We start from the raw sequence: 22,451 nt of genomic DNA on the forward strand, positions 1-22,451 counted from the left end.
AGTGAATAACAGGTGAAGCCTTCAGTGTTTACCCTGGGATTTTAGACAAGATATCTGTGGTAGGCCAAGAATTGCATTTCAATACTCTCTAAATCTTCCCGTGGATTGGATTCTCTTAATGCGTAGTGTTCTTCTCTGACTGGACCACTGATGACTATTTTCCATCCTAGCTGAACACAACAAAGTCTTGCAGGCTCTGGAAAGTCAAGATTCTCAGGATTTCAGTTCTGAGAACAGCCATCTGTGGAACAGCCATCTGTGTCAAGGTTCTCAGGATTTCAGTCCTGAGAACAGCCATCTGTGATTGGTGAATATGCTGATACATTCATCAAGTTCTACACACACACACACACACACACACACACACAATATGCTGATACATTCATCAAGCTCTACGCACACACACACATACACACAATATGCTGATACATTCATCAAGCTCTACACACACACACACACACACTTTCATAAGATATATCCCTGACTTAGCAAAATTCACCTGACAGAATTTAATAAGTGGTAAATTTACTTCAAATCTTTAAAAAAGATTATTTATTTTTGGTTGCACTGGGTCTTCACTGCTGTGCACAGCCTTTCTTTAGTTGCTGCGAGCAGGGGTTACTCTTCATCGCGGTGCACAGATTTCTCATTGTGGCGGCTTCTCTTGTTGCGGAGCACCAGCTCTAGGTGCACAGGCTTCAGCAGTTGCAGCTCGTGGGCCCTACAGCTCAGGCTCAGTAGTGGAGCACAGTTGCTCCACAGCATGTGGGACCTTCCCAGATCAGGGACTGAACCTGTGAAATCAACCGAGAATACTCACTAGAAGGAGTGATGCTGAAGCTCTAACAATTTGGCCACCTGATGCAAAGAGCCGACTCATTGGAAAAGAGCCTGAAGCTGGGAAAGATTGAAGGCAGCAGGAGGAGAAGAGGACAACAGAGGATGGCATCACTGACTCAACGGACATGAGTTTGAACAAATTCTGGGAGATGATAAAAGGACAGGGAAGCCTGGCGTGCTGCAGTCCATGAGGTCACCAAGTGTCAGATATGACTCAGCAACTGAACAACAGCCCCTGTGTCGGCTGGTGGATTCTTACCCACTTCACCACCAGGGAAGTCCTACTTCAAATCTTATGGAAACACAGCTGCAGCCTAGAGTGCTCAGGTACCTTTACTCAATACATTGTTACAGAGGGAATATCTTTCTTATGTATAACATTTTATATATGCAAAGCATTTATCAAATATTACCTATTTGATCCTTTTTAAAATCCTGTAAGGCAAGGAGTACCTTACCTTTATTTTGCAAATGAGAAAATTTAGGCTCTGAGGAGAGATGTATCTTGCCTAAAGCATTCCAATTGTTAATGCAAAACTAAAGCTCTCTGGACCAAAATCTCATGCTCCTTTCACAATAACACAAAGTCCGGCTTACACCTAAATACAGGAAGACCTCATTTTATAGTGCTTTGGTTTACAAATTGAAGTTTTGTGGCAATTCTGCATGGAGCATGTCTACTGGCACTATTTTTCCAATAGCGTTTGTGCACTTTCTATCGCTGTATCATAGTTTGGTAATTATATCAAATTTTATTATTATTATTTGCAATAGTGTTTGGTGATCACTGATTTCTGATGTTACCATTGTAATTGTTTCACAGCACCATTAACCCACGCTCATATAAAATGTGAACTTAATCGATAAATGTTGTATGTGTTCTGACTGCTCCACTGACTGGCTGGTTCCCATCTCTTCCCCTCTCCTTGGGCCTTACTATTCTCTGAGACACAACTATATCGAAATTATGCCACTGAATAACCCTAATGACATCTAAGTGCTCAAGTAAACGGAAGAGTCCCATGTCTCTTACTTTAAATCAAAAGCTAGAAATGATTAAACATAGTGAGGAAAGCTGAAAGCTGAGATATGTCAAAAGTCAGGCCTTGTGTGCCAAACAGTTAGTCAAGTTGTGAATGCAAAGGAAAAGCTCTTGAAGCAAATTAAAGGTGCTTCTCTGGTGAACACATGAATGGTAAAAAAGGAAAACAGCTTCATTGCTGATATGTAGAAAGTTTTAGTCTGGATGGAAGATCAAACCAGCCCAACATTTCTTTAAACCAAAGCCTAATCCAGAGTAAGGCCCTCTTTTCAATTCTACAAAGGCTGAGATTTATTAGGAAGCTGCAGAAGAAAAGTTTGAAGGTAGCAAAGATTGGTTCATGAGGGTTAAGGGAAAATAGTTGTCTCCATAACATAAAAGTGCAAGGTAAAGCAGCAAATACTGATGAAGAAGCTGTAGCAAGCTATCCAGAAGATATACCGAAGTAATTAATGAAGGTGGCTACACTAAATAGATGCAGATGATATAACCTCCTACCTCTACTGTAGGTAGTTCAGTTCAGTTCAGTCCCTCAGTCGTGTCTGACTCTTTGCGACCCCATGAATCACAGCACGCCAGGCCTTCCTGCCGCTGCTGCTGCTGCTGCTAAGTCGCTTCAGTCGTGTCTGACTCTGTGTGACCCCATAGACGGCAGCCCACCAGGCTCCCCCGTCCCTGGGATTCTCCAGGCAAGAACACTGGAGTGGGTTGCCATTTCCTTCTCCAACGTATGAAAGTGAAAAGTGAAAGTGAAGTTTCTCAGTCGTGTCCAACTCTTAGTGACCCCATGGACTGCAGCCTACCAGGCTCCTCTGCCCATGGGATTTTCCAGGCAAGAGTACTGGAGTGGGTTGCCATTGCCTTCTCCACCAGGCCTCCCTGTCCATCACCAACTCCCGGAGTTCACTCAAACTCACCTCCATCAAGTCGGTGATGCCATCCAGCCATCTCATTCTCTGTCCTCCCTTTCTCCTCCTGCCCCCAATCCCTCCTAGCATCACAGTCTTTTCCAGTGAGTCAACTCTTTGCATGAGGTGGCCAAAGTATTGGAGTTTCAGCTTTAGCATCAGTCCTTCCAATCAGCACCCAGTACTGATCTCCTTTAGAATGAACTGGTTGGATCTCCTTGCAGTCCAAGGGACTCTCAAGAGTCTTCTCCAACACCACAGTTCAAAAGCATCAATTCTTCGGGAATCAGCTTTCTTCATAGTCCAACTCTCACATCCATACATGACCACTGGAAAAACCACAGCCTTGACTAGACCTATTGTAGGTAAAATGCTATCAAATGCTACAGAGAAATCATTCCTGAAAGGAAGATGCAGGAAACTTCATTAAAGTTTTATTTAATTGCCACGGCCACTCCAGTCTTCAGCAACCACCACTCTGATCAGTCAGCAGCCATACCAACATCTAGACAAATCCTCCAACAACAAAAAGATTAAGACTCACTGAAGGCTCAGATGATGGTTAGCAATTTTTAGCAATTAAGTATTTTAAACTTAAGATATGTACATTGTCTTTTAGACATAATGCTAATGCACACTTAAGACTATAGGATACTGTAAACCTAACTTTTATATGCACCGGGAACCCAGAAAGGTTGTGTGACTTGCTTTATGCGATACTTTCTTGTGGTGTTCTGGAACCAAGCCTGCAATATCTCTGAGGTACTCTTGTCTGTGGTAAATACTGTTAGGTAATTAAAGTCCTTTGGTAGACTCAGCAGAATTTATGAGATTATAACAGTGTATATTAAAGACAGTAATATCAGCGTGGAACTTTGGATCTGGAACAAAATTGTAGGCCTGAACTGAATAATCTTTTATCTTTGCTTTCCTAATGAAAATTGGAATAAGCCTCTTTGTCTGCAAAAAAGAGACCATTTTGTAGCTTAGCTTTTTGGCCATCCTCTCCTTTCAATCAATAGTATTAGAACACATTACAAAGTTGTTACTGAGCCAAAATATTTTGTGATCCTTTTGAACTCATACGTGTGTGTGTGACATTTCCACCTGGATTTCCCAATGGTACTGACAAACTGATATATCCAAACTGAACATTCCCCTTCTCAAATCTGCTTCCCCTTCAAATGACTCTTCCCTTTATTTGTTACCTTCCAATTTTCCCACTTTTGTGTGTGACAGATACCCTAGTTGTCTGTTCAAAAATCATTTCTGTTTTTGCTTATTAACAAAAGTTAACTAATGTTGACAAGTGTTATCAATGCATTCAGCCAAAAAACTATATTGCTAGACTTCTTTGTAGTGAGAGGGGCCATGTGATACAGTCTGACCAATAGAATAGCAGAATTGCTGGGTCGGCTGCTTGGAAAAGCTCTTTTAAAAAATGGCAACTCACAAGGGTAGTGGGGGAAGGGGATGGTGGGATGAATTGAGAGAGTAACATTGATGTATATATACCACTATGTGTAAAAGAGCTGGTGGGCAGAGGCTACATCACACAGGGAGCTCACCTTGATGCTCTGTGATAACCTAGGGGGGTGGAATGGGGGCAGGTTGGGGGAAAGGAGGCTCAAGAGGAAGAGAATATATATATACATATGGCTGATTCACTTTGCTGTACAGCAGAAAGTAACAACGTGATAAAGCAATTATTCTCCAATAAAAATAAATATTTAAAAAGTAAGTAAATAAAAGAGGCCAACTCAGTTGGCATATGTTTTGCATTTTGCTCTTCTTCTTCCTGCCTATAATAAGAAAATATTAGGGTAGGTAAGCGCAAATCAACCATTGTTGTAACACAAATTACAAGCAACACAAATTACAAGCAGGACAAAAACCACATGTGAAGAATGCTTGAGCAGAAAGAAAGGGACAGAGTGTCCTGAGGCCACCAAAGTAGCCCTGGACTGCCCACCTCCAGACTTCTCAACATATGAGGAAAATAAATTTGTTTTACCCACTGATTAGTCAGGGTGTTGTTTTTTTTTTTTTTTTAGCTACTAGCAACCAATGTAATTCTGAGTAACACGAATGACTTCAAATTCAGATGACTGCAATAGGTCCTAATTGTTTTACCCATCGTCAATCCAGCAAAAATACTGCCAGACTATACCTTGATGAAACAAAATTTTGATCACTGTATTTTCAGTTCAAAAATATTTGCTAACTCTTCATTCATTGTTTCAACAAATTTCTTGGGCACTTAAGAAGACCAGGTTTAAGTGGTTAAGGTAAATAAGACTTTAGCTCCAATTCCGTCCCCTCCTCTTACCAGTAGTGTGGCTTCAACTTTTGAACCTAACTAGACACTGTGCTGAGCATTGCCATTTAGTGAACGAGAAAGACAAGCCCTCTGCTTATACTCTGGTACGCAGTGCACAATAAGATACTACTCCAAACAAAATAAGGTGATTTCTAATGATGAGAGATGGTTTTCAGTCAATTCTATCAATATAATGGAGGACAGGAGTAGATCATTTCTCAGAACTGTTCAGATTGGTAGTATAGATTTTTAGATACCTCCAACACTTCTCTACTCTGTCATCAAAGACTCTATCCATATGAATGGCAGAACTTCTTGAGTAAATTTCCCCATGACTATGGAGCGCTAGAGAGAAAACAAGGTTCCTTGAACCTATGGGATCATCTTTGCTATTTCATGCTCTTATTCCATTGGTGCTTCCTCAGGTATTTATTATAAATCCACCTATTTTACAGTCCAGTCTCTTGTTCATAGAATGCACTTTTTAAAACATTTCATTATTTATTTGGTTGCACTAGGTCTTTGCTGCTTTGTGTGGGCTTTCTCTACTTGTGGTGAGCTGGGGCTACTCTACTTGCAGTGCGAGGGCGTCTCACTGTGGTGGTTTCTCTTGTTGGGGTTCGTGAGCTTTAAGCACACAGGCTTCACCTTTAAGCTTCACAGGCTCTAGACTGCTGGTTCAGTAGTTGTGGCCCAAGCGCTTAGCTGCTCTGCGTCCTGTGGAATTTTCCTGGACCAGGGTGGACCAGGGATCGAACTTGTGTTCCCTGAACTGGAGGCGGATTCTTACCCACTACGCCACTAGAGAAGTCCCATGGATGTACTCTTTTCAAGAAGTCATGACCCACCTGAGGAACTGTCATTAGTTCAGTATGGTTGGGACTGACAAGCCTCAGACTGAAGTCTGAGAAAATCTTAGCCAGGCAAATGGCGAGCTCCCATAAAGACTGCCCATTGTAGGAATTCGGGATTGAGCAGAACTGGCCCAACACTATACCCTCACCATGCCTGATCGTTGACTGCAGGATGGGTGGGTGCTGAGCATGGCTTCAAGGTTGCACGTGAAAAAGTGTGGAAACTGGAAGCTGTTCACCAGGGCCTCTTCTTCCACCTCTGTATTAATCTGCTGTACAACACAGCATGACAGATCTCAGTTCCCTGACTAGAGATGGAACCCACATCCCCTGCAGTGGAAGCGCAGTCTTAACCATCATACTGCCAGGGAAGTCCCAGAAAGACATTTAATTTATGTATCAGTATAGACATTGAAAACACCCTGGACAACTTATACAAGTGTTCTGTCTGGGCAGTGGAATGATGGCAATTGTGTTTTCTTTTGTCTTATTTGCATTATCTACCATGAACAAGTATTTTTATCATTAAAAAAAAAAGAATTTAAAACAAAATATAATCTGGTCCTATTATAATGGATAGCCCTTAGAGAAAAATGTCCAGAAGTCCTCTTAAATGAGACAAATCTTTCTACTCATTTTCTGTAATTAAACTTGCTTTTTCTTCAAGTATCAGTATATAAATGTCTCGTTTAATTTAATTTTTTAGTTTTTTAGCAAAAGAAAACTATTTTATATGTCTTTTAGAAATTGTTAATGTGAAGTATTTCAGCCAAATTATGGCTACATTGGTTGGAGCTCACACTTTCCATCATTTAGAACATTATTCCAATGGAAAGCATTCGGAGTACCAAGTAACAAATTTACAGACTATTCTTTAAAGCGGAGATTTCTTGTATTTTATCAAGTTAGAGACACCTGTAACCTGAGGCTCTACACAGAGGAGGTATCAGACACTTAACTGGAACGAGCTGTGTGCACAGATTACTGCTGCCTGGCTTTTGTCCAAAAATCCCTTCTTCTATTCTATAGCTGGTTTCCTTCCCTGCTGCAAAACCTGCAGGGAGTTCCTAGCCCTTTCCAACCTGCTCTTCACCTCACCCCCTTCAATGCCCTCACAGGCACTCATGGTTCAGGTGCCAAAGTGATCTATAGGGCTCAGGGTACCGCAGTAAATGTTCAGGACAAGCTTAATCCTTTGGAACATTGCTTCAGTGGCAGCACAACTCCGCTTTGGAATATAATAACCCTTTTAACTGTGGATTTTTTTGGTCACCTTTTAAAGGTATGTAGAAGTTAACTTAAACCTAAGGGATGAGTTTTAGTTTGAAACATAATCAAATTATGAAATTTCTTGGTATTTTACTGGATTCAGTCTCATTTCTCTGTCAGTCATAATTTCCCACACATGCCTAAAAATGAAGAAGTCAAATTTGTAAGACTCATCCTTTTCCATGAGACAAACTGACTGTTTTCTGTCTCTTGAATGGAACTAAAATTCAGCAATTTGCTTTTAACAAAGCAATCAAAACGTCAACAGTATACTGTGTTGTTAGGAGAGAACAGGAAGCACGCCCTGGGGTCTGTGCAGTAGCAACAATGCTTAGCGTTGTTCCGAGGTTTTTTTTTTTTAACATATATTAGTGCATTTAATTTTCACAGTAATCTTTTGAAGAAGTATCATTACTTCCATTTTACAGTTGAAAAAATTCAGGTACAAAGACTGACTTGTCCAAGGTCTCACAGTTATTAAGTGGTAGAGGTGGGATTTAAGCTCAGGATTTCTGGCTCCTGAGTCAGGGCTCTTAACCATGGCGTTATACGTGGCCTTGCTCTTGCTTAGTTGTGCAATGACCATGACTGTGCCCAGAGTATTTGGTTTGGAACCTAGACATGAGGATGTGACTAGTGATCCCAGCTTGACAGATGGTTGTAGGAGTTGACTGGTGAAGTCGAAGCGTGCTTAAACGTTTACTTATGAAATGTTCAAATTAAATCTTGAATGGAAGCCTAAAACAAAAAGATGAAAATGCTATATTGATAAAGAAATGCAAATTGGACAGTAGACAAAATATCACAGTTTACATATTAATTTGGTAAGAGTTTGAAATTTTGATACATCCCAGAGTTGTCCAAGGTCTGGGATAAAACATCCTTTCCTGTACTGTTGGAAGGAATCTATTCATAAAACGTTATTTGGAACTTCCCTGGTAGTTCAGTGATTAGGAATCTACCTGCCAATGTAGGGGACACGAGTTCGATCTCTGGTCTGGGAAGATCTCCCATGCTGAGGAGCAACTAAGCCCGTGCACTACTGAGCTGGGATGCACAAGAGCCTGTGCTCCGCAACAAGAGAAGCCACTGCCATGAGAAGCCTACGCACCGCAACTAGAGAGCAGCCCCTACTCACTGAAACTAGAGAGAGCCTGCACTCAACAACAAAGACTCTGCACAGCCCAAAATGAGTAATTTTTAAAATTATTTGGAGGAAAAGTAAGGCTATACGTATTAAAATAAAAAAAGCATCAAGTACAAACATCTATTTTGTGGGAATTTGCTCTATGCATATACTGGCAAATATATGTTGAATATAATGATATTTGATATGAGAAAATCATCAAATAAACAGCCTATATATTTGTCAGTAGAGAGGCCAGATATAGTATTAGATACTTTTCAAAAGAAAGATGTTGCTATAAATATGCTTACATACAAAAGGTGTGGAATTTGTTATTAAGTGAAATGAATAAGGTACAGAACTAGATGGTTTCATTTGCGAAAAATTACAAAATTTTCACACCCAGAGATGACTGTGTGCATATGAATTATGACTCTGTGCATAAGAATCACTAAAGATGACAGAACAACAAAACTTTAAAGTGATTAACTTTGCGTAAAGGTTAACTGCAATTCTACATGTGGTTTCCAATTCTTTTCAATTTTTTAAGGCAGATTCTATTACTATTAAAAAATTAGTAAAACTACTTGAAAGATAAGATCATTTCATGCCAAATTTCAGGTAAATTAAAAATTGTCGTTCTTGATATTTAAGCCTATAAAAATATCTATTGGGCAAAAAAAAAAACAAAAAAAACACCACCCAAATCCCAAAATTGATGAAAATGGAGCCTGAGTTGAAGGACAAGGGAGGAAGAGAAGATCCCACCTACTCAGGCTTTCTCAGACATCTCCTTTATGATACTTCAAGGGCTTTGAGCAGCATGGTTTGAAGACTACAGCTGACCCTTGAACAACGTAGGACTTAGGGGCGCCCACTCTGCACCAAGTTGACAACCCACTATAACCTACAGTCAGTCCTGAGTGTGCATGGCTCCTCTGTATTCCTGACTCAACCAACCTTGGACTGTGCAGTACTGTACTACTTACTATTGAAAAAAATCTGCGTATAAGGGAAACTGCCCAGTTCAAATGTGTGTTGTTCAAGGGTCATTTGCACTAGCTGATCCAAAATGAGCACAGAATCCAAGGTCAAAAGACCTGGGTTCAAATCTGGAATAAATCCATCTATTTTTATGTGATTTACATCACTATAAAAAGACCACTCCTCTTTCACATGGCTTTTATGGGAGGTTTAACAAGATGCATGTAAGAACACTTTGAAACTGTGGAACAATATACAATTTCCTTTTTTGAGAGCCTTGAGTTGAAAAGAAGAGACGCAGGAAGCAATGAAGCTTGAGACAGGTTCTAGTGCCTCTTGGGTAGCCTTGATTATTCTCAGAAAAATCAGGAAGGAGGTGACCTTGGGCAGTGTTATGAGGGCGGCAGCTGGATCAGTGAGGCTAGACAAGTTGTGTCTCAGGGAACAATGTCCTTCTCCTTTGAAATAATTACCAAATTGCAACTAAGAAATGTTTGTTTTTGAGATTTCTTCTCAGTACAAAATGAATGAGGAGACAGTCTATCTGGTTCACTGCTGTACACCCAGAGAAGCGCAGCATCCAGGCACGTAGTAGGTTCAATAAAAACCTGCTAAGTAGGTTAGGAAGGAAAACTTACCAAGCCAGTGAAACAAAAACATCACACGGCTGTCTCACAGTGGCATCTGAGCTTGGTTCTCTGAGAAGAAATGTCAGAGAATAAGCTATAGAACCAGGCAGTGATAGGGACACAGACCTTGGTAACTTTAGTTCATAGGCTGTGCTAGAGTTTCATTTTGGACTTTAACAACATGCCGTTTTCCTTCAGACAAGTATCATACAGAACTCACATATCTCGAGCTCCTATAGAAAGTGTCAACAGTGCCAATTTTATCATATCCACAGGAGCTATTCTTAGAAGACTGCTTTTCCTAACCAGGATAGTATTTCAGCATTCTGCATCTGAAGGCTCTAGCAGGCAACTGCTCAGTTTCAACCACATCCTCCCTGGTTAGGCATGTAGCTGCCTCTATCTTTAGAAACATTTATTATCACTTTAACCCCCAATACTGCAGGCACTATCCCTTCTTTTCTTTATATGATGCCTTCAAACTGACAGCAATCTGTATTTATACTAGTTTTAAGAAGAGATCAAACATTAAATTGAAAACATCTCCCCTCTCCCCGCTTTAGGTTAATAGTAAACTATTTTGGTGCAAATGCCAAGTAAAGCATGAACGCAACGTCTCCAGATAAGAATGATTAATTCACTAGGTCTACTTCCAGTTCCCAAATCTGAACCATTGATACTCCCTTTGGCACTGCAAAGGGTATTTATCTGTATTTTGGATGTTCTAGGATGTTCCCGGAGTTCCAGTTTTCCTTTACTAAGGTACATGACCACATTTCATTGCCCAGAGTACAATGGGAGCATTACAAAAGCATACCTTCCATTTGGATACTAGACACTGATTCTCTCTGTGCTCTCAAGTCATGGGGCTGGATATAATCTGAAATTATTAACTGGGTTTGCAAAATGATCACTAGCATGACCTCCTGTCCCCTTTACATGTATTTATGGATATCAAATAACTCATGCAACTGTTGGCCTTTTAATGACCTTGAGAACTGCTAGTTCTAAGAATAGAAACCTTAAAAGCACAGAGATATATGGGAGGTCCCCTTATATTCCAAATAAACAAGCTTCCTTTAGGTTTTTCATCATGTGTCTTTTCTATAGCTTCATTTTGCTAAGCAAACAGCAGCGTTCATCAGTAAGACACTATTCTTTCCTCTTTCTCAGTTATCTGGGGGTCAAATATTAGAACAAAACATCTGATGTGAGACATAGATAACTGACTCAGGAGGAAATCTGTTTTAGATATACCAAGTCTACGATTCTGTTTGGCATATACATTTTATAATCTAAAGTATTTACAACCATCCCAGTAGCTAGAAACATTATTTTGTTGCTTAAATTTGGTTTCCTTAAGATTAATTCAGTCAAATACTAATGATCCACATCTCTGCCTTTAAAAAAAAAAAAGTGAAAAAAAATTTGATGCCTTTGGTAGAATGAACCAAGGTCCTCATAATCACAGTATTTTGGTATTGACTAAAAAAGTCTAGGTTTGAAATCATTCTTTTATATCTCCTAAATTAGGATTGGGAAATCTGTGATATCCTTATTCAACTTCCCTATTTTGCAAAATGAGGAAACTGTTGGCTAGAGTAGCAAAATTATAGTTGGAACCCATGTTCTCTAGCTCTCAAAGCTATACCAAGATTCAAGCCTGAAACCTCAGAATCTGCAATTTGATTTATTGGAATTTATCCTACGGAAAAACTGGAAGATGTGCCCAAAGGTATGTGGCACAGTGATGTTTATCTCAGCACTATTTATAATAGCCTCCGCAACACACTGCCCCCCCAAAAACAGAAATGACTTAACAATCCATCAATAGACAACTAGGTAAATCAGTTATAGTTCATTCATACAGTGGAATCTTACACAACCATCAAAAATAGTGCACATCTTATGGGAAAGGAATCCAAAGGGAGGGGTTATATGTATATGTATGGCTGATTCATTTCACTACACAGCAGAAACGAACACAACATTGTAAAGCAACTATATTCCAATAAAAATTAATTAAAAAAAAAAAAACTACCAAGATTGGTAGACTGTGCAATAGCACAAAAATAGATCAAAAGATCCAATGGTAGTTTCTAGCATTTCACGTTAATGTGTGAGAATCTGACATATAGCTATGAATCATACCTGACATACTAAAGCAGGCTCTGACTTATTTTATACTGACAAAATGAGGAACTCAGACCTTCCAATATACTCCAAACATCATATCCAAAAGTCTGAATTTAATATTAACTTTCAATAAAGGCACATCAGTGCAAAAGCAATTATGACTAAGCAAAGAACTTCCAGTTTTTATTTTTTAAACATTTAACAAGAAAACATTCAACCAAATCTTAAAAAATTAGGATGGATTAACTTACAATAAAATAGTCAACTTAAAATACCAGCCCTTTCATTTAGGGCCAAGGAGGCCAATAGTTTCTGTCTGAACAGCAGAACTGCACAATAGACATTTTTACCTTTATTTGATGGCACAGAAATATAAAAGTCATACAACTTTCATTGAGCTCCTCCCTTCCCCCCAGAGAATTCATACAATTGCTTCTTAGGTCAGTACTCAGGCCTTTAAAAATCATCAGTTATATTTTGAAATATATCTACAATTACTCTGATAATGAGAACACTTTTAAAAACAATTCTTTTAAGAAACACTTTAAAATAATGTTGTGGCACATTAGGTTTCTTAAAGAAACAGCAAAAATGAAAAAATAATGTTTAATGTTCCTTGTTTATAGAAACCACCCAAATAAAATAGTTTCTCTAATTAATAATCCTTGCTTCTTATAATTTATTAGCAGAGATGAATTACAAAAAGCAGAATGCACCCTTTTTTGGTTCTTGGTTGTAGCTGCCAGCTTAAGAGTTCATGACTGTAAATGTAAAGCAAAATATAACTATGCTCACCAATTCTGGAATGGAAAAAAACCAAAGTATCTCTTTAAAGTGTTTCTCTATCCTTGCTTTCAAGTCAAGACAAAAAATTCACAGCAGTTTAAAGGATGATGAAAGACTAAACATGGGGCCCACTACAATACATACCTAGGATCATTTTACCTATTACACTCCTGAAGTGAAAACTGTAACAAGCATGATATTACCAAGTAGCATTCTGTAGTAAGCTGTTGGAACAAGTACAGCACTCAATGGATTCATTTACAGACAGGCATGGTAGCTTTCGGACAGAACACCTTATTTTCACAATCTTGAATGTGCAACCTTTAAAAAACAAACAAACATAAAATAATATGTAATTTATGACAGCTGGCCAGGCACTTAACTTGGGGAAAGAGACTTTCGATTTTGAGGTAAACTATAATTGTTTTCAGCAATCACAAACATATTCTAAAAACTATAACACACTAACTGAAGTTATTCAGCGTTTACAAGTTTGTCACTCTATCATGCCAAAATTCACACCAAAGTGTAACTTTTTAAGAAGCTATTAAAAGAACATTTTCAAGTCTGAATTTTGGCCCCATTTAGATACTTCTGTGCTTAGAACATACTTGAGAAAACTAAAAGTTACAAACATACAACGGTAAAGGGTGTAAGAGCCTAAAATGAGCTACTCCCCCCCACCTCCCCACATCCCCGAACCTGACATTACTAAGAGTCACACTGTCAGTCACACAGACAAGAGGAAGAAGAGGAAGACAAGACAACTGAGCTGCCAAGCCTCAACCTATTCTCAGGGAAATGACAGCGCGATGCTCCTCGGGGAGCAGAAGCAAAGTGGCAGAGAGTTTCTGCCCATGGGCGTGGACTACGAAAGCTTCAGAATTAACACCACGGAGCACAATTCTCTGAATTTTTCACTCTCTGGGTACGTATAATTTTTTCTTCTCTTCTGAATTCATTTCAAGGCAATGTGGAATTTGCTTAATAAATGACAACTCGTATTAGAAGAGGACCTCAGTAAGTATTACACATTAGAAGATGAGAACAGAAAGTAGCCATTTTGGAACAATTCTTTTATCAAAAGTTATCCAAGTCTATTTTCATTAGAATTATCAGGATATTATCTGCAAATAGAAAAGTCAAGTCTCCAAATACTCATAATTATTAATTATATTTTCTATCCCTTCTCAAAACAGCAATTTCAACCCAAAGGCTACTTCTTGTTCAGCACAAACTTATCAGCTTGTTACCTGGTATGCCCAGACTAATTACTCAACGTTGTTTTAAACCCTCAAAAGAATGTAAGAATAACGAATATTTTTAAAATGTTGATCTGAGGCATCCTCACTCTCAAAAACTTGAGAAAAAAGATCAGCTTAATTTGGTTTCCATGTGGCTAAAAACAGAGTCCAGATAAAGACTTCTAAGCTGACCCTTCTCAGGAAAACAAGTTTTTCCAGTCCTGGGTAAGAATTTGTATTAACTGACTTCTCCGTTCCTTGCAGGACTAACCACACACAGCTGGCAAAACTATTAGCTGGAGTTAATGGTGAGCAAATGTGAAAGAATTTCTTTCTCTGTGATGCTATCTGGCTCACTGAAGTTTTCACACTGTGACCCTGGTCTATTAGCACCATGCTTTACTCAGCTGAAATAATTCATCAGGCCACTGCCATGAGGTGACGAACAGAGAAGGGGACCAAGGACAATTATATACACCAATAATTATTAATACCATGCTATACAGTGAAAATGTGTCTATTAACATATTTGATCACAGCTATTAAATAAAACTGCATCAAAGTTTTACAATTTTTGAACACCTGCAAATGTAGACTTCCTGATATGATCCAAATTAAAATATGAATGGAAGTTCATTGACCATTAGATTATCTGTAAGCTAAAAGGAAACAAATTATATGTTTTGCAGGTAGTAAACTACCAAAAAAAAGTGGAGGTTAGTTAAAATTAAGTGAAATTACCCCTAATCATTTATAGTCTCGTCTTTCTCTTGGGAGAGCCCCAAAATAGGTCTCCAGAAACTCAACTTTATAGATGTAAGACATGGCATCTGCTATCATATTGGTGTATCTTTCCCTCAAAGCTAGATGGGTCATAGACATATCTCAGACATTCATTCTCATGTATAACAGTTTCTGAGACATCTATTCCACTGAAGTATTGTAAAGGAAGTCTACAAGTCACTTCCAGGAAAAAGGCACTTCATCGTGAAAGTTACATTTAATTACAAGAAAGTCGAGAAGATGAGGGTAGACTCAAAAGGTCAGTATTCATTTTTGTATTTCTAAATACAGAGTAGATGCCAGTTTATAGAATATAGCCGATAACATTACAAACAAACCAAAGAGCAACATTAACTATATTCTCAGCAAAAAAGTAATTTATGACATTTCTCCAAAAACCAACATAGTTCCAAGTTCAACAATAAAAAGGAAAAAAAAAAAATCACCAGCAGTTGCTCAAGACATTGTTTTCTACAGAATTCCATGTTTCTACAGTTTGGTTCTCTGTTTCAGAGTATTAACTGCTTTTCAGATGAAAACCTGGGTGGCAGAGGTGTTTTTGTGTGTGCTGGGGGAGAACCCAGGGTGGAAAAATACTGGGAGTAACAAGAGGTTCATTTCTCTGGTCAGACAACCAAGTGAGGAGGTAGTTACTCTGAGAACTTCTCAAATAGAGAATATTATATTGATCTACTGAGAGTTGGGGAAATTGCAGGAGCTTCTTTTTGAGACTGAAGATAGCAACAGGAATACTTCTCCTCCAGGGAAGTCAGGACCAGGGTGTCAGTGCAGCTGAAATAAAGATGGAATCTGTATAAATGGCACATAGAGAGTATTGGAAAAACAAGGTTACGCAATCAACCTAAATGATAATACATTCGTTTCCAAACTTGTCCTACCTTGACAGTGGCTCTTTTCTGATGTGAGAACTTTAAAAGTATCTATGAGAAAAGAATACACACCATGTCATCATCAAGTAGTGATCTTTCACGGTTCTAGTTATAGATATCATAAACAAAGTCTTCTAATTTCTAATATTGTTGAAAAGGTAAAACTGTCTGTAAAATAATTACATGTTTTAAAAACAGTTTAGGCTGCAGTACTCTCAGAAAGGGTGCCAAAAGGAAAGCAGTTAATTTTAGATTTTTAAGTGAGGTCAAACTCTCAGTTAAATAGCAACACAGAAAAGATAACAGCAATACTCCTCCAAATTGCCTAAATAGTACTTATACCTACATCAAGAGACTGCATGCTCACCTTGTTACATTACCACACATGGCAACCCCATACAACCTTGAGTGCCATCATCACTGCTGTTGAGCTTTTTCATTCGGTACTGACGTATTTCTCTTACCAGTGTGTAAAAGGCATCTTCAACACCCTATAAAAGAGATAAAATGATAAAGACAGCTTACACAATCCAAGTTGTAAGCTCTAATTTGTACTTCCTTATGTGGATTTAAAATTTCAATTATTCAATTACTAGCTGAAAAACAGGCTGAGCATTACTACTCTATCACAGTAGCAGGCTGATATACAAACAGCACTTTTTGCAAAAATAACATTCAAGCAAAAGAAAATGGGTAACAGAAGACACAGATCCATCAAATCTAAAGATTTCATTCAGGAGGGCCTATACCTTAAGCAGTAGCTGGTGCTGATGGAGAAAGGACTAATGTTTTAAGTATCTTTAATCAAGGTTCTTCATTTAGAAATACTTGTGCATGTTAAAGCAGGCATAAAAAAGAAACCAGATCAGAATAGTAATAAATTTATTTTGGGTTTAAACTGCAGATTAAAAAAAAAATAGAACTCTATTAAAAAATCCAAACCAGGGACTTTCCTGGTGGTCCAGTGGTTAAGACTCCATGCTCCCAATGCAGGTGGCTAGGGTCTGATCCCTCATCAGGGAACTAGATCCCACATGCAGCAACTAAGACCCAATGCAGTCAAATTCATAAAACAAAAACAAAAGCAACCCAAACAACAAAGAATGCAGATCACATCTCTAGCGAAGAGTCCATCAATCAAACTTTTTCTACCTTAAACAAACCCTTGCCAGATGCTGAATGCGGTACTATACCTGTCTAGTCTTGGCTGAGGTTTCAATGAATGGAATCCCATAACTTTTGGCCAGTTCATGGGCTTGTTTTGTGTCAACTGTCCTTGTTGGCAAATCACACTTGTTTCCTACTAGCACCATAGGTACATCATCCGAGTCCTTTACACGCTTAATCTGTTCCCTAAAAAAAGGGAATGTGTTATGGTAACCTAAGAATAAACTTTTAGGAAGGAATAAACAGTCTAAAGTAAAAAATAAAATCTAACAAACTTCAGCTAGCCCTATTGGCTTCCAGTATTGCGTTTCCCTGTTTTATTTTTTTTCAACTACTCGCATACTAAGAAGACTGGTTTAGACTTGATGCAACAGCCACAAGAAAGCCAAGTACCAGTTCAGTTTCTATCTTGACACATGCCCCTTTTAGGTTTCTTGATTTTCTGAGGAGCTTGGCTCTGGATTTAACTGGCAACTCAGTCACTTCTAGATTAAGGTCTACAGTATAAAAAGTAAAGCTTACTGCCTCCAAATAACTTTTCAAAGATCCCTGGAGTATGACAGTATTTAATGAAAGACAGTCTATCCACTTCTCTGGATGGGTGGTGTCCAAACATTTTCTTCAAACAAAATTACAGCTGGAAGTCCAAGATATAAATTAGAACACACTATAACTGCTCTTATTAACAGTGGATTAAAAGATCTGGAACTCCCAACTGACAGTACTCTCTTCAACGACAAGACATACGACACAGCAGTGTGGAAACTATTGCTCCAGATTCTCTGGACCAACCCTGTCCAACGGGTATTCTCATGATGATGGAAACATTCTCCAGCCGCCCTGTCCAACTATGTCTACTAGTCACATGAAGCTACTGAACACCTGATAAGTCAGTTGCAAACGTGGGACCAAGGAACTGACTTTTGAGTTGTTAATTCTATTGAATTTGAATAACCACAAATGGCTTGTGTCTACCATACTGCACAGCATTGCTCTAGACTCTCCCTTTGAATTACAAACACAGTCACGAACTTGAAATGCATTTCACTGGCCATCTACAGAACTGAGCTTTGTTTGGTGTGATGGCAGTACCATATGTGAAGGGATAATACAAGAGAGCTGAAGAGGAAAATGATTTGTAGAAATTTAGCAAGTATTTATTAGATGCTTGCCAAGTGCTGAGTATTTTATTCAGTGCTCTATTAATTCCAGAGAGAAAATGGAAAGTAGAACAGGTTTAGGGGAAGAAAACCAGTTTTGGACTAGTTTCTGAGAGTTGACATCTTCATATGATTGGAGTGTACACCAGGACTCAAGGTTACAGGCAGAACATTTGCGTAGCATTTACTCTGTGGCAAACACTGTTCTGAGGGATTCCCATATTTATTAACTAATTTAATTTTCACAGCAACTCTCAGCAAGTACCACTCTCTTCATACTGTTAGATACGGAGGCTCAGAGATTTAGTAGTATGCCCCAAACTTCCATGGCTAAGAGATGATGGAGCCAAGCTGCAACCCAGGCACAGTTTATATTCCTAACCACTATATTATTCTGCTTAAAAAACATACTTCTAAGAAAAAGAAGCCCTGGGTTTTAGTTCTGGGTCTGCTGTATAATAAAAATCATGACTATGAAAACCTAACAAACTTCCTTCTGAACTTTGCTTCTGTAAAATAAGAATGTCATATAGAATTTATATGGTCCAATCGAGCTTTGAAAGTTAAAGGTTCTGTGAAGAAAGGCCATCTTTACATTCCTTTGTCCTGTTTTCACCTTTATCTACTCTCTCCTCATTTGTTTCTTCCTGTTATCGTCTCTGTTACTGAAGAATGTTTTTCAGAGGTGTCTTCTGCTCTTGAGATTTCTTTGTGATCTCTCATAACAATAGTTCTAAATCACTACCATTAGCAAGCCTCATGTATGTATCACCACTCATTCTAGCCACAGTAGATTATGTAAAATAAATCCCAGTATTAACTTTCAGTAATAATCCCAGATTCCCAATACCACAATCTAAAAGAAATTCTTTTCATAATTAAAAATCTGTACCTTCCCTAGTGTGGTATCCTCATCCCTACCCCAAAACTTCAGAACACACTTAATCATCCTTTCAGAAAAAACAATGCTCCTAGTACCTGTAGAGGTTAATATCTGCAAATGATTTGCTATTATTGATGGCAAATACACAAAGGAAGCCTTCGCCTGTCCTCATGTATTGGTCTCTCATGGCACTGTACTCCTCTTGTCCAGCTGTATCCAGTATGTCCAAGAGACAGGTTTCACCATCTATAACCACTTGTTTTCGGTAGGAATCCTGGGGTGTGGAGGGTAGGAGGGTAGGGAGAGAGGGAGATTCCATTTTTATTAAAAACCATAGGGAATGCAATGCTACTGCCAAGGTTAAATAAATCTAATCAAGTCCAACTCTGTCTCTTTGCTTTGTCCCTCAAACTGCTAATATATACATAATCACATAGAAAGTACTTAATGTCACCCTAGGAAAAAGTCCCAAATGCTATATGCCTGCAGAAAAGAAAATGTGGTCACTGTTCCTGGAAAAGATGAAGAAAACATGGTAATTCAAAGGACAGTTCTATTGCAGCTAAGACGAGAGATTAGGTTCACAGTGTATTTCACTGAAGTATGAACTGCACTTCTCTCATTTGAATTGTATATTGTCAATTTACTATTCTAAACATATCTCCACCAATTATAACTTGGCCTAGGATACAGTGTATTTTATGTTCATGATTATATACACAAATATCATTCACTTCAGAAAAGGTTATAATACCAAATTATTTTTCTCATCATGACAGATTGGCATCATGAATATTTGGGAATATTCATCCCCATGAATATTTTTCAAATATTCCTGAATCAAATTCCTGAAAGTTCCAAACAAGGTTAAGTTACATTAATTCCTTGGGAAGAGAGAGATGCACAGATCATAATAAAAAAAATTCAATTTGGCTCTAAGGCAAAATTTTTACTTTTTTTTTTAATATTTATGTTCTGGGAATTCAAAGAAAATAACCTCATTATATACTAAAGATCTGGCTTCAGAAACAGTGTGTAACACAGTTTGCCAGCCTATTCAACAGCTCCTCAGTAACTGACTGCATTTCAGGACTGTAATATACTTTCAAATTAACAGAGAATTCACATTGCCAAAATTTCCCTGAAGCATGAAATATGGTCAAGTGTATGAGTGTTCTGGGGAAATAAGCAAAATTAAAATGATAAAGATAGGTTTTAGTCAAACTAAAATATGATAATATAAGTCAGATAAGTGGTTATTTCCTGGCAGGAAAAGGGGATTTACTGACTAGAAAGGGGCATGAGAGAACTCTCCTGAGCACTGGAAACAGTCTATATTTTTATCTATGTGATGCTTACATGGTGTACACAAATTTAAAGCCACTGAGCTGTGGCTATAAGACTTATTTTATGTAAACTACCTTTTAACAAATAAAACTCTGAAAAACATCAAAATGTTACCACCATTAATACTAAAGCTAGTAAACCTAAAATAAAATTTTGCCAAAGACTAATTTTTAAGAATGGCTATATTAGAGATAGCTTGCATTAAACACTTAGTGGTTGGGTAGTACAAAGACCAGGATGTGGATTAAAATAATCTCTAGAGTCTGACATTTCTAAATTGAATAAGATTACAAACTATTTATATAAAGGGTTTTAGATGCCACTTACTGAAATCAATCTGTAACATGAACTCCTACAAAAACAACAGAATCCTTAAATAAGTAATAATTACACTGCATCAGTATCCACAAAAATTTAACATACTTGATTTTTCACATCGCTTGTGTGTCAGGCAAGACAAATTTATGGCACTTTACTAGATGAAGAGAGTGATTGCTCACTATCACATAACTAATAAACTGAAAACAGGTAGTACCAAGGCACAGTGACTCAAAATCTCATGCTCTTTCTACCTCAACCCTCAGTTGCTTCAACTAGCTAAGAAACACCTAGATCTCTCAATCCTTTTTCTCCATCCTGCTATTATTCAGGTATTTATACTATGACCTGTGTTATTTTTAACAGAGCTGTCATATATGAAGAAACTAAACGAGTTCAACAATGAATTTGCAACAGTTTACAAAACGGTTAAAAATTGTAAACGTTTTATAAAATCTTCAGCAGCTAATAAAAATGAACTCTTTCCCACAAACATGTAAAAAAGCTTAATTTATTATATTATTAAACACAGAGCCCCAAAGAACTTTTTCTCTTCTGATCATTGCTTTAGCTAAAGAAAGCTGAAGACTGCCGGGAAGGGAATGGGTAAGACTAAATGGAAAGAGAGAGGTACGGTCAGTGGAGTATCACTGGGCCTCACCTCTATGGTGGGATCATATTCATCTACAAAGTGGTTCTGGATTAGCTGGATTGTCAGTGCACTTTTCCCAACACCACCTGCTCCAACCACCACCAGTTTGTACTCAGTCATTTCACACCAGCAAGAACCTGTGGGAAAGCAGCAATTAGGGTTAACTGGCGAATCACAGAACTTCAAAGCTTTCTGTAATCAGTAGTAACTAAAACCAGAATTTGAAATGGATTGGTTCCGTACACATTCATCTCCACTTGGTTCTCAAAGTGATTCAGGAGTGCAAAAACACTTGCAGGTTACTATGGATCTCAGAATTCTGGATTAATCTTCCAGCTACCCTCACCCTCGTTTTCAAGACTTTGGGCCCCGCCCTCAGCTTAAGGTAAAGGAAACCCCCCCTTCCTACTCCTCCTGTAAATTTTGTCAGCTTTGGGGGACAGCCGCTAGGCTGTCTCCCTTTCTTAGTACCCTCTCCTTTTTCCAGAGAACTGCCCCGTAGGGCTCAAATCGAAGGACACCCCCGCCCAGGGCCTTTGTCTCCAGTTCGCAGATTCCGCTCGATTTCTGGCAACAAGGAATTATCACTATGCTCGAAAGCTGAACGCTACACACGCCAGAGCCTTACCTCTAGCTCCACTGCCTCCACTTCGGATAGATTGCGACCACAACCGGGAAAATTGTTGGGAGACCCCGGAACCGCCATGAACAGCCCCCACTAGGGAGCGGCACTTCCGGCCCCGCCCGATACGTAATCAGTGTGCGCCCAAGTCCCCGCCTCGGCCACGTGGGCCTCTGACCCAGGAGTCACGCGGCAGGCCGCACCCAGACCCGCCCCTCCCATACAGGACGTCTTAATAATGAAAGCGCTAGGTGCTAGTGTCTCAAAAATCAGTAAAACTTTATTCGCTTCCATTCTTTCGCCATTAACAGAAAACCGGAGAAAGCAAAATGTTATGTGTTTACAAAGATAAATGGCCTCTTTACCCAGAGAAGATCAAAACCTCAAACGACAACGGGGAAGATAAAAGCACCCTCCCCACATCCCCTGAGCTGACCCCTGTCATCTTAGACAAAGCCTTCAGTCCACTGGCCAGGGACCTTGTATACGGC

The 22,451-nt window shown here is 38.7% G+C and overlaps 1 protein-coding gene across 2 annotated transcripts; it reads right to left on the reverse strand.

The window, feature by feature from the left end:
- Positions 1-9,989: 9,989 nt before the first annotated feature.
- Positions 9,990-22,114, reverse strand: NRAS (NRAS proto-oncogene, GTPase). 2 transcript variants are annotated; one of them, XM_088835611.1, is made up of 7 exons: positions 21,967-22,114; positions 21,348-21,475; positions 19,117-19,295; positions 17,005-17,164; positions 16,179-16,302; positions 15,821-15,862; positions 9,990-13,215 (listed from the first exon to the last, which is right to left on the reverse strand). In XM_088835611.1, the coding sequence occupies exons 2-5, from the start codon at positions 21,456-21,458 to the stop codon at positions 16,183-16,185; spliced, it is 570 nt and encodes a 189-aa protein (XP_088691737.1). In that variant the 5' UTR covers positions 21,459-21,475; positions 21,967-22,114; the 3' UTR covers positions 9,990-13,215; positions 15,821-15,862; positions 16,179-16,182. The 2 variants fall into 2 exon arrangements, with proteins under 2 accessions (XP_088691737.1, XP_055260030.1); XM_055404055.2 differs by lacking the exon at positions 9,990-13,215 and adding an exon at positions 15,277-15,713.
- Positions 22,115-22,451: the final 337 nt, after the last annotated feature.

The sequence above is a fragment of the Moschus berezovskii genome, chromosome 4 (assembly GCF_049115385.1).
Source record: "Moschus berezovskii isolate FMDL1 chromosome 4, NW_MosBer_1.0, whole genome shotgun sequence".
In the NCBI taxonomy this organism is placed as follows: Eukaryota; Metazoa; Chordata; class Mammalia; order Artiodactyla; family Moschidae; genus Moschus; species Moschus berezovskii.

Coding starts and splice junctions, on each gene's coding strand:
- NRAS (XM_088835611.1), bottom strand. CDS start 21,458: ATGACTGAGTACAAACTGGTGGTGGTTGGAGCAGGTGGTGTTGGGAAA. Junction 19,296..21,347: donor AATATGATCCCACCATAGAG/GTGAGGCCCAGT, acceptor TCCACACCCCAG/GATTCCTACCGAAAACAAGT. Junction 16,303..17,004: donor CCTCAGCCAAGACTAGACAG/GTATAGTACCGC, acceptor TCTCTTTTATAG/GGTGTTGAAGATGCCTTTTA.